Here is a 13,211-nt window from a genome sequence, read left to right as displayed (position 1 = left end):
GGTTGTTTTATTTTTGCATTTGATTAGTTCTAGAAGTAAAACTGCCCTTTCTTAAAAGGTACGCACGTTTGTGTTTTTTGTTTTGTTTTTTTTGTTGAGTAACTGGGTCCATCCCTTCTCTTCCACTTGTCCTTATCAGGGTCCTTGTGAGTGGGGCTCTAGCCTATCCCAGCTACCACAGGGCGAGTAGTGGTGTCCACCAGACAGTAACCATTTGCACTCACATTCACAGCTAAGGGAAATTTATAATCACAAATTAGCCAAACCCCACTAACTGCATCTCTTTGGGAGGAAGCCAGAGTACCTGGAGAGAACTCACGCAAACATGGGCAGAACATGCAAACTCCACACAGAAAGCCTCGGCCAGATGGTGAAGTCTAACTCAGGGGGAGCAATGCTAACCACTGCGCTGCCCGAGTAACCGGGTCATAATATTATATTTAATGACATGCATACAGTGGGGCAAAAAAGTATTTAGTCAGCCACCGATTGTGCAAGTTCCCCCACTTAAAATGATGACAGAGGTCAGTAATTTGCACCAGAGGTACACTTCAACTGTGAGAGACAGAATGTGAAAAAAAAAATCCATGAATTCACATGGTAGGATTTGTAAAGAATTTATTCATAAATTAGGGTGGAAAATAAGTATTTGGTCACCTCAAACAAGGAAAATCTCTGGCTCTCACAGACCTGTAACGTCTTCTGTAAGAAGCTTTTCTGTCCCCCACTCGTTACCTGTATGAATGGCACCTGTTTGAACTCATCATCCATATAAAAGACACCTGTCCACAGCCTCAAACAGTCAGAGACTCCAAACTCCGCCATGGCCAAGACCAAAGAGCTTTCGAAGGACACCAGGAAAAGTATTGTAGACCTGCACCAGACTGGGAAGAGTGAATCTACAATAGGCAAGCAGCTTGGTGTGAAAAAATCAACTGTGGGAGCAATCATCAGAAAATGGAAGACATACAAGACCACTGATAATCTCCCTCGATCTGGGGCTCCACGCAAGATCTCATCCCGTGGGGTCAAAATGATCATGAGAACGGTGAGCAAAGATCCCAGAACCACATGGGGGGACCTGGTGAATGACCTACAGAGAGCTGGGACCAAAGTAACAAAGGTCACCATCAGTAACACACTACAACGGCAGGGAATCAAATCCCGCAGTGCCAGACGTGTTCCGCTGCTGAAGCCAGTGCATGTCCAGGCCCGTCTGAAGTTTGCCAGAGAGCACATGGATGATACAGCAGAGGATTGGGAGAATGTCATGTGGTCAGATGAAACCAAAGTAGAACTTTTTGGTATAAACTCAACTCGTCGTGTTTGGAGGAAGAAGAATACTGAGTTGCATCCCAAGAACACCATACCTACTGTGAAGCATGGGGGTGGAAACATCATGCTATGGGGCTGTTTTTCTGCCGAGGGGACAGGACGACTGATCCGTGTTAAGGACAGAATGAATGGGGCCATGTATCGTGAGATTTTGAGCCAAAACCTCCTTCCATCAGTGAGAACTTTGAAGATGAAACGAGGCTGGGTCTTCCAACATGACAATGATCCAAAACACACCGCCCGGGCAACAAAGGAGTGGCTCCGTAAGAAGCATTTGAAAGTCCTGGAGTGGCCTAGCCAGTCTCCAGACCTCAACCCCATAGAAAATCTGTGGCGGGAGTTGAAAGTCCGTGTTGCTCGGCGACAGCCCCAAAACATCACTGCTCTCGAGAAGATCTGCATGGAGGAATGGGCCAAAATACCAGCTACTGTGTGTGCAAACCTGGTAAAGACCTATAGTAAACGTTTGACCTCTGTTATTGCCAACAAAGGTTATGTTACAAAGTATTGAGTTGTATTTTTATTATTGACCAAATACTTATTTTCCACCCTGATTTACGAATAAATTCTTTACAAATCCTACCATGTGGATTCATGGATTTTTTTTTTTCACATTCTGTCTCTCACAGTTGAAGTGTACCTCTGGTGCAAATTACTGACCTCTGTCATCATTTTAGGTGGGGGAACTTGCACAATCGGTGGCTGACTAAATACTTTTTTGCCCCACTGTACATATCTCTATCTATAAAACTCAAACCAAAACAGTGTAAATGGATATAAAGCATCAGGTGTGAATGTGAGTTTGAATGGTTGTATGTCCCTCTCTGCTAGCCCTGCATTAGCCTGGTGACCTATCTGTGGCATACCCTGCCTCTCGCCCTGTGACAGCTGGGATGGGCTTCAGCGTGTCTTGTGACCCTGAATCAAATAAGTGGAAGAATATGAAAGGACGGCACTGACATGCAAGAAGCAAAAACTGCAGCCGACTGGGGTAGAGCTCCTTTTACTGGCAGTATAATTCTGTATCATTCATAATGTCAGGTTTTTGAAGCTGGCATGCAATTAGCTGCGTTCCCTTTGAAATATCATTACAAGCACAAAGTTCTATACAACAAAAAAACTCAAGGGGAGCTCAGGTAAGTACTGCTGTGAAATAGATACTATACTGTGTGCTGCTTTAATGAGCTTTTATTTGACTTTGTTTAGGCTGCACTCTGAAAGAAAGGCTGACCTCATTTCTTTCACTGCATGCTGATATATAGAATAGATACTGCAAGCAGAAAGGCCACATATAATTGCTCTTCTCTGCAACAATCTGTGAGCGCGATCGTGTGCAAATGCATGCCAGCCATGAGAAATGCCATTATTTTAAATTTGCAAGGATAACTTATCTACGTGACCTTCAGCTTCTAGTTTATTGAGCAGAGATCATTGTTTGGTGTCTGTGTGTGAATACGGCTATAGATTACGTACTTAACACTGCCTCAAGAGAGCTCCTGGTTAGCTACAGGTAAAGAAAAGTGATTCAGTGAAAATAGCCTCTCTCTCAGTTTGTGTGTCAGTCACGCCTGAAGCTTACCTGTAGCCATCTTTGCATCTGCTGCGGCGGGCCCATCGGGGATAACGCTTTTGACCTGGAGGAATTCATCGGGCTCATCCCCTCCAATGATAGTGAAGCCAAAACCCATGTTGCTCTTTTGGAGTGATGTGGACAAGAAACTGCCTTTCAGCTGGGTGGGGTCCCGCGTGAACAGCGGCTTCTCTACAAAAGGATAAAAACAAGAAAATTAAATAAAATGTCTTTCCCTATAAGTTTTATTGCAATCACTAAAAGGCCCTAAAAGCTGGTGCAGGGGCTGCGCTCACAGGGTGGGGGGCAAGGGCAAAGCTTATTCAATAAGATACGGGTGTAGCCACAGGAAAACTGGAAGGGTATGACCACAGTAGCAAAACAGCACACTCGGACAAAGGCGGTATTGAAAGATGCAGGTGTGGGTCAAACGTTTTGCCTCCCGTGCAGGGCACCAATGCAATCCAAGTCCCTCTTGGCACACCTAAAATACACTAAACTGACACTCTGTCCTCGCCTCCCATGCTGGGACACAGTGGGCAGAAGAGGTGCAGACAGCCACAGTGGTGCAGTTTCTTCAGTTCCATCCCAAATTTGCAAAGAAAGCAGCAAAATTCAGCAAATGCCATGCTGCCAATCAGGGATCAGTTCCAGGAGAAGATGCTCAGGGAGGTTAGGGAAGAACTGGGAGATTTCTGAAGGAGGAAGAGCTGGGAAATTTTCTGATGGAGGAGCGCCTGGAGTCGGAATGAGAGGATCTCTGCCAACAAGCTTAGTCACACTTAACCAAGTCCCTCATCTTTTTGACTCGGAAAAGAGACATGGCTAGCGTGCAACTTTGCATCCTTTGTAAGCAGTCACTGGTCCAGACTAAGCGATGCCCCCCTGTACCTGCTCTTCCCAGGTGATAGGGCAGGTGACAGGGCATGGTCACTGCACAAAAACTACCTCAAGGGAACAAGCTTGCCTGCCAGTTACCATGCTTACAGTGCGTCAAACAAGCGAAGAGTCAGCCTCCTGTGCATCTTTCTTGGCCTACTTACTGACAAAGTGCCACAGGGAGTAGGGGCTACAGACTGGCTGCTCTAGCACTACAGCGCAGGCGGATGTGTGAAGAGGCCGCTGTTTCTGCCTGTGATTGGGGCACATATTCATCCGCCGAGTCAGAACACGCCGGAGCGGGGAGACATCGGCAGAGGAGGATTTGGTATACGAAGCAGTCCTGCAGCCCAGAGCTGGCGAGCGGGAGAGGTCGCTGAGGCTATGGCAGCGCTCGGGCACCGGGCCGACCTGGACGTGGGGGGATCTGGGGAGGGTGGCACAGGGGCTGGCATCCTCCACTGGTGTCAAAGTTTGAAGGGAAAAGAAGGAGTAGAAGGAAGGAGGAGGCAGAAGTGGGTAGAGAGGAGGAAAAAGAGCCTCACTGGACTGAACAAAAGAAACAGGCTCTTCACTCAGAGTCGCGACTAACAACATTACTACAGAAACAAACCTCCACTTCTCGGATCCAGACAGTTTTTTCTAGCAGTACACATCCTACTGTAACAAACTGATAGAGAGCAGAATCAGGTAACCAGTCATTAAACAAAACAGTGAATCACCCTGAAACCCACATGTTCTCTTTGGAAGACGTCTGTTTATATGGCAATAAGTATTATTAGTCTGACCAAAATGCATTCCACCCACTGTTTTAATGAGGCATAGGTGTGAACTGACTGATATATCCTACCGTCAATCACTATAAAAATAATCTTTATGAGTAAAGCCTTTGGGGAAAAAAATTAACATTATTTTTTGGTAACATGCATGTTTTTTCTTACTTTTTCTTTCAAACAGCTTTTTACTCGTACATGCAGCTTTCCTGATTATATGACCTTGTGTGTATCTCTAAGGCCATGGCTATATAAAATTGCATCAGTGCGTAAATAGTTTGCTACATCTATTCAAATAATTTTATGTTGTTTGAAAGTGTTAGTGATTGCAGCACTGTTGGACATAATATTCAAGGATGAGGGGCTTAACACCTTGTTACGTTGCCACCCTGCTTCATTTTCAAGCCTAGAAATTCATATCTGGGAAATTAACATCTTTGTTTTCTGATACAGGATGTGATACATAAGATCAGTCTTAAGGTCAGTGTATACTAAAACATAATCTGCTTTATTATTATCTGTATTTATCTATTTGGGAGGATAATTCACAAATTAAACTCCACATTGTTTTTAACAAGACTTAAATATATCCATCGAGACTATAAACTCATCAAAAAAATTCTTTACCGAGTTCATAAATTAAATTAAAAGTATGGTCAATTCCTTATAGACTTTTTAAAATTAGACTGGTTATGCAACCAGAAGGAGTCGCCCCTTTTCAGATCCTGGGTTTTATGTATTTTGTGTCCAGCACACATGAATTTTCACTTACTGACAGGTGTTTTAAGCCTGTCATTGTCAGTTATATTTACATTTACACAAAGATTGTTCTGATTAGATAAATTACTGTTTATATATTAGCTTTATATATTGCCTGAAAAGTCTGCTCCAGTCTCCAAGGGGTGCTCTAAGAGGGGATCTGGCTTTCACAGAGCTCTGATCTGAACATGGTGGACTTAGTCTGGGATTGCATTAACAGAATCAACTTAAAAACTCAACCCCAAAACTTTGTTGTTAAAGATGCTTTGAACAACACCTGCAAAGGACTCCAAAAATTAACACGCAAGTGGACCTAGAAGAATTAGGGCTCAAATACTGAATTTATTTTATTTCATGTTGTTTATCATTAGTTTGACAATTAGAATGAATCACATTCATTAAAGCACCTTCCCAGCATTTGCATGTGTAATTGAAGGTATTAAGAGAATTTTCCTGCATCTGCTTTTATCATTAAAGCTCTTGAGAGGCTTTCTGAAGCACAATAATAAACACAGAATGGAGTTTTTTAACAGATATCTTTATAAATGTTCCTTAATTATAGTGCAATATTAATCTCTTAATACACAAGTAATTAATAAATGGATATATATACCCTACTAATAATTTCCCATAAAGCCAAAGGCCGTTCTTACCTCTGTAGATGGTGGGAAGGGGCAGCGAGGACAGGCCCTGGCTTTGCATCTGCTGCTGCTGGAGTCTCCTTTTAGCTTCCAGGACTGGGTTCTCAAACTGGGTCCTTCTATTTATATGACTGAGATGATAACACCAGAAAAAAAAAGAGAGGAGATTTTAGATCTCACACTACACCAGCACACCTATCTCAGCCCCTTCTTGGAAAAGATCAGATCTAACAAACGTAGCACTACAGCTGCCATAACTATGATGATTAATTGAATGGCCAGTTCCCAGATTATGTAACAGCCGCAGAACAGTTCTGCTGAGTAAAAAAGAACAAACGATTGATTTCTTCCGTAATTCAACTCGTCTTGTAACCAGAATTATGTGAATCAGTGACTGGGAGTAACCCTGCACATGGAACAGCGATTTCCTTTAATGTCCTACGTTGATCTTAATTTAGTATGTACAGGGGGGAGATAGTCACTGACTACAAATGCTGTAATTTGCCAGTGTGAAATAATTAGTCATCATTAGATACTTCTCTCCATATTTAAGACTACACACACACACACACACACACACACACACTCTCTCCTCTCCTTATCTTTTAATGAACACCCCAGTATCACAGTCCTAATTACAAAACAGCTTAACTTTATTTTTATATAGTTATATAATTTCAAGGTCTTGCAGCTTCTTTAATGATATTTACATGATGACAAAGGGAGACACAAAGAGCATCTCGAGAGGGATGCGCAGTATATAAGGCAGAGTGTATTCAAGTGTCACTCTGCAGGTTTTTTAAAGCAAACTCAAGCCAAATGAATTCCCCCTGCCAGTCTAAAAATAGAGCAGCATCACAGTGCCCCAGAGTGGAAAGCATCCAGCCACAAAAAATAAGAAAAAAAAGGCACCCCTGAAACAGAGAGGGGACGTGCAGTTCAATACAGAGGACAGGCCACTGCAGCAGTTCCTCTGTAGCATTCAGATGCACGATCAGGGCTACAGATAAGCACATAAACTTGCAAACAAACAGTGAGCCGTCAGCAAGCAGACATTAAGAGTAACTCTTTTCTGGCTACATCGCCAGTTTGCTCCTAATAAATATGATTAATGCGACACCAGCGGGTGATGCTGAAAATCAAAAGCAAGTCATTATGTATTAAAGATGTACTGAACTTACTCGACATAGTAGCTGCCGTAAATGGGGTCATCGATTTTCTCCCAGCCGTACGGAAGCTCTGTTAAAAAAACAACAACAACAAAAAGAACAGAAGCGATAATGAAGGACTTGTTCATTCAGTGAACTTGCATCAGCATGTTGATGTTGCATGAAAAAATGTCCGTGGCAGATTAAGTTTACAGTGCCATTTTACTGTTTGGTAATCGTCAGTGATTTGATGGTACATTAGCATGATAACTGGAAGGATTATTTCTCATCTATATGTTGGAAATTTCATCTTTTATAAAAAAAATAACTTATGGCAATAAGACACAAGATTAAAATCTAGCTATGTTTCCTTTGCAACTTGTCACATTGACGTGCAAATGCAAACTTCTTTCAGAAAAAAGTTGTAAAACTGCACCAAACGCTGTTAGATCTAGTGGCTGAATTGAAATCGGTAAAATATTTATGTCCTGCATCTTCACCAGGCTGTAAATATACTTTAAAAATATGGGAACATTTTCCATAAATTAACAGAATAAAACTAGAATGAGCACAAACTGTCAGGGTATTATATCTCAACATGTTAGTGAAGTTTTACTCTCATTTCACCTCCAAATGTCACGAGCTAGGGACTGGCTTAAGTTCCCAATAATAAACAGTACATCACAGATATTGTAAATGTCATATCAAACAATACAACACTTGTGATAAGCATCTAAATGACATATTAATTAAAGAGCAAACTCTTGGTGTAAGCAATGCAGCCAGCACAGAACTAATAAAAAACTGCAGTTCCATGAGTGGCCACTTGAGGCTGGCACAACAATTGATTCAAACCCTGTGACTGACATTTATATGACACGTGCATATGGAAGCACAAGTATTCCCAGATGAGACGGAACTCATGGAGGAAGATTTCTGCAGCAGTCTGGAGAAGATTACAAATGGACAAAAGCGCCATAACGGCGAGCTTAAATGATTGTGGCTGCTTGACGATGTCATCATCAGCGTGCGAAGCGACCAATGCAGGGAGGATAAATGTGCCATAAAGGTGTAACTTTCCCAAGGGCTCAGAAGGTAGGGGAGGCCCGGTTGACATAAATATCCAACGAGCATCTCTGGATTACATGGCAGGCATACTTGCTGCGTTCATACTGTAATATATATGTGTGATATATGTAGAAGCTGCTCCATTAGAAATGATTGTTGAATCATGAATTCTATAAACAGATTAGCTCGTCAGTCTGAGGACCTGTTGTTAATGGGCTTCTCTGTTTTCTTCCATGCTTGCAGACATTACAGTTGTCTTTCTGTTAATGTAGCCTGGTAAGCTTGACTAAATGTGTCCATTCCCCAACCTCTAACTGCAGTTGCTGTCCATGGTGCTAATCAAACGTGGGGATGATGCTATTGATATTATTGATTGCTGCTGTATGATAGGGCAGCACAGTGGTGCGGTGGTTAGCACTGTTGCCTCGCAGCAGTCTCTCTGTATGGAGTTTGCATGTTCCCCCCAGGTCAGCAGGACTTTGCTCTACTACTCTGGTGGTACTTCCGCTTCCCCTCAGAGTCCAAAGATATGCATGGGGTTAAGCTAATGGACGATTTTAAACCGCCCGTAGGTGTGAATTTGAGTGTGAATGGTTGCTTTTTTCCTATGTGTTAGCCTGTGGCCCGTCCAGTATGAAAGCAGGCAAGGGCCCAAGAAATACCTGCCTCAGTGCCTATAACAGAGCCTGTATGCCTGTGTAAAAGACAGAAACGTGTTTAAGTCAGGTATAATGAAATACCTTTGGTCTCCATAGATAATATTCCTGTATTTCCCTTCCTGTTATTATTATGGTGTACTGGAGCTTTGTGGTAATATGTGTTAATTTACAGCCCAGTTTAAGTGAAGGAGATTCCAGCATTTTATTAGTCCGTTACTTAATCTAATTAGCAGATATGTATGTCTGTGTGATGAAACTTCGCAGTCTACAGATGAACCTGGATAGCCAAGCTTGCTTGATAATTAAGAACTCCATCATCTCAGGGTGGCAAATGGCTCCATCAAGACCATTAAGATAAAGTCAAAGCATCAAAATGTAAGTTCACAAACCAGGTGGCGTAAGTCACTGTAGCGTTGTTCATATTTTATATACAGTCTATACATAAAACACAGACTATGAGTTAACAGCACATAAAATATATGCAAATATATTTAATGATATGTATTCTGGGATGATATTTGCAGGAAGCTAATTTCAACTGAACCTAAAATGTATCTCCATTTCTAAAAAAAACAAAACCCAAATCACCTGAACTCTCAAACTGCCACAGAGGCCAAAACAACAGATGTGAGTCATGCCCACCAAACCCTCCACAGAACAACATTGGATGGATTTACCACAGAAAAACCTAATTAAATGAGAACATTATGAGTTAACGAGCAAAATTAAATTGAAACGCTACGATTTGGAGGACCTCGTTGCGCTGACAAACGAAAACCTTCATCTAACACTTCTAAATGAAAAGTATAATGTGTATAACTTTTTATAACGAGAGGAAATCCATGCAATACATGTTTGGGAATATCACTCAAAGCAACAAATGTAACCTCGCAGGAAAGAACAATCTGAAAATCCCCTTTGTGATTAATCTTCTAGAATTGATAAATGATCCATAAATGTCAAAACAAGATTTTGGCAATGCCTAAAAAAGCAGTTGTAACAGCTGGCATTGACTACCTGGTCAGACTGAGAGCTTTACTTTTTTACACAAAGTGGTGTATAACTTTTGAACAGAGTGAGTGCACCTTGGCCTCTTTCTATACGTGAGATGTGCTGCAGAACACGCTGCAGTGATCAAAGGAGATCTTCCTTCCAGCTCTGACAGTTATCGGTCATACCGGACAGGACTTTGAAAGTTTTGCCCCATCTCCTCTTTTCTATACCCACAGCTCACTGGCAGAACACATCTCTTAAAAAAATGCCTAGAAGGAGTTCCCCCCTTTGCTTTCCAGGATATGAGCAATTAGCATTTAAAACATATTCCCACATGTAGACTGCAGAATTTTAGCATAATATTGTAATCATTGAATACCAGCTTGGGTACTCACTGTTAGAGGCTCGTACTGAAATAGAATCTAAGCTGAATCTAGCGTGGAGCTCGGGGACAGTGTGTTCCGGTCCTGCTCGGCTTAGATTCAGATCAGCTTTGATTAGTGACAATGCAAAGTTAATCAGGATGAGAGCAGAGATAACAGCAGAGAAAATGCTTCCTAATCAGAAAGGGAGGCAACCAGAGGGAGAACTAAAGCACCTCAGGCTCTCCTGGACTTTGCAGCTTGTTGTAGGCACGACTGCAGCTTGTGACAAAGACACATAAACAGGGATTCACCAAAGATATGATACAATCTATGGTCACTCTGTTCAGTGTGTTAAATATCACCCCTTGACCTAGTTAGCAGACTCGATTGAGTGCATACTGCTCCTCTGTAGCAGACAGCACTATTGCACCAATGCTAAGGAGTGTACGTGCCATATGCCTCTCTGTACCCATGCCCCCATCTCCTCCAAACAAATGATTAAAGTTTCATAAGATGCACTATTTTTTCCTGCACGCGCACACGGTTGTGAGTGATACAGCAGTGCTGTGAGCAGGTTGACAGCCCATGGGAATTCCTTCTGTGAACAGCAACATTTCATAGAGTTAATGTTTTTGTTTTTTTAACTAGACCTTTGCTAAGTTCTACACACCTGTATACAAAGTACATACAAATTATATTACTTACTTTACACTCATGTTCAGAGGTATAACCCCTTTAGTTATTTTCCACACACACACACACACACACACACACACACACACACACACACACACACACACACACACACACACAGGAGATCAAAGGACTCAGTCATGCATCCCAGCACTCTTCTAATGAAAAGCTTTTCTATTAAAACGTCCACAGAATATTTACAGAAACAAAAACAGTCCCTGGCTTCAATAACAAGAAGAAGACAAATTGATTCTCTGTTAAGGATAGTTTGATTTTATTAAAACTTGGCTCTTATTATTATTCTTTTGACTCATTTCTGACAACAGTTCTCAAACACTAAAATCTGGCTCAACATAGCACTAAAGTCTGAGGGTAAAAATACACAAGTAGTAAAATAATGGAGTCACTGGAAACGAGATAGCTACAAAGCACAGAAAATATAAATAGAAAGTAAATATCTCCTAAAGAAATATTTTACCCAAACTATGAAAGTGACAAATCAGATGTTTAAACAGTTTAAGCCTGAACTACAAAATAATTGCCAGAAAATGCAATTTTTTTTATTGAACCTTCTGAGAAACTTAAAAAAAAAAGAAATATTATTTTACATACATTTGTATATTTTTGCTACATTTGCTACATTAATTTATTAATTTACATGAATTATTTTTTTCAGGAAAGAAAAATCCCAGTAATGACGTAAAGGTCTCAAAAAACCTCACAATAACATAAAAAAATGAGAAACACTTAGCAATAAAGGGTTAAGAAAAAATTAGCACTATTTGAATCTGATGCCGATGTTTACTGCTGTTGAGAAAAACCACTAAAAGCAAATTTCATGACTTGTTGGAATTCACTGACCTCCAGAGAGCGACCCATTCTTTCACAAACGTTTGTAGAAGCAGTCTGCATGACTAGCTGCTTGATTTTATACACCTGTGGAAGTGATTCACCTGAATTCAATGATTTGGACGGCTGAGTGAATACTTTTGGCACTATAGTGTATCACTCAGCACTGATGGTGCCTTTCTAGATGTGCAAGCTGCTAGACGTCGGGGCGGAGGCTTTTTAACTGAGCGCAGATAACGAGCTAAATGGTCCTTTTCCTCTTTATTGCTGTCCATGTTTTCCAGAAAGAATTTTAAATTTTGATTTGTCTGACCATGGAGCAGTTTTCCACTTTGCCTCCATCCCCTCTAAATGAGCTTTGGCTCAGAGAAGATGGTGACGTTTTTGGATCATGCTCTCATATGGCTTCTTCTTTGCATGGCAGAGATTTAACCTGCATTTGTGGATGGCATGGTTAACTGTCTTCACAGACAGTGATTTCTGGAAGTAGTCCTGAGCCCATGTAGCAATAAAATCATGCAGAATAATGCAGTGCCACTGAGGGACAGATGAAAACAGGCATCCAACATTGATTTTCTGTCTTGCCCTTGGACACAGATTTCTCTAGAGTCTTGAATCTCGAGTCTTTTGATGAAATTATGTACTGTATATTATGAGATATTCAAACTCTTCACAATTTTCTCTTGAGGAACATTTTTCTGAATTTGTAGATACAGCTTTTTGCTGATCGGTGAACCTCTGCCTCTAAGATCCTCCTTTTGTACCCAGTCATGTTGCCAATTATTGTAATCAGCTGCAAAAGATTTCTTTAGCTTTTTCTTTTTAGTGCCAAGTAACCAACTAGTGAGGCATTCAAAATAACCAAATTTATTATTAAACTTCTACATTTTCTCAGTTTAAAAATGTGACATGTTTTCTGTGTTTTATTGTGAATAAAATATTGAGAGTTGCAAATCAATGTGTTCAGTTTTTATTTTAGATTTTGCACAACTTCCCGACTTTTTTTTGGAATTGGGGTTGTAGATTGTCTAAACTAACTGTTGATAACAAATGTTTATATCTCTCTGATTCCCTGATTACTCATGTTTCTTGCTGATAAGACTTCCTTGCAGCAAAATCATTTTACTCCCAAATCAATTCAAGGGAACGGATTCATGCGTTTCCAATGATAGTTATTTACCTCCTCTCTTAGCGAATAAACTTTATGAAACAGGGGAAGTCAGTTTGCAGACTTAAACACTTTTCTTTATTGTTTTAATGTCTTTGCTAGCTGCTACTTGTGATTACTGGCTATAATTCAGCATTACTTACATAGTCTTTGTTTAATGTGTTCATGTGGTATTATGGCCTCAGTGCCTTACATGCTTTACACAAATGCGCCCACACTGCAGTGCTGTTTTTGTTACTGTGCAGCATGATGATAAATGCTGAACTTAGGAGGATTGTCTCTTTGCTCGCTTTCTTTTGTCTGGCTCCACT

The 13,211-nt window shown here is 40.9% G+C and overlaps 1 protein-coding gene across 8 annotated transcripts in view; it reads right to left on the bottom strand.

Annotated features, from left to right (window-relative positions):
- magi2a (membrane associated guanylate kinase, WW and PDZ domain containing 2a) overlaps window positions 1–13,211 on the bottom strand; it is a 262,531-nt gene that overhangs the window by 51,293 nt on the left and 198,027 nt on the right. For 5 of the 8 annotated variants that reach the window (XM_086269992.1, XM_086269995.1, XM_086269993.1 and 2 more), the window contains exons 7-9: window positions 7,139–7,196; window positions 5,970–6,088; window positions 2,915–3,097 (exon numbers count right to left, since the gene is read on the bottom strand). In XM_086269992.1, the coding sequence (XP_086126118.1) occupies window positions 2,915–3,097; window positions 5,970–6,088; window positions 7,139–7,196 (360 nt within the window). Of the gene's footprint in view, window positions 1–2,914; window positions 3,098–3,948; window positions 4,246–5,969; window positions 6,089–7,138; window positions 7,197–13,211 lie in introns of all 8 variants that reach the window. The other 3 variants (XM_086269989.1, XM_086269990.1, XM_086269991.1) reach the window with 1 other exon arrangement.

Source organism: Aulonocara sp. 'chitande type north' Nkhata Bay, linkage group LG17 (assembly GCF_057382095.1).
Source record: "Aulonocara sp. 'chitande type north' Nkhata Bay isolate Kocher_YH1m ecotype deep benthic linkage group LG17, A_spYH_male_GT1.1, whole genome shotgun sequence".
In the NCBI taxonomy this organism is placed as follows: Eukaryota; Metazoa; Chordata; class Actinopteri; order Cichliformes; family Cichlidae; genus Aulonocara; species Aulonocara sp. 'chitande type north' Nkhata Bay.
The sequence above is the reverse complement of the archived record's forward strand: the minus strand, read 5'-3'. Positions and strand labels throughout refer to the sequence as shown.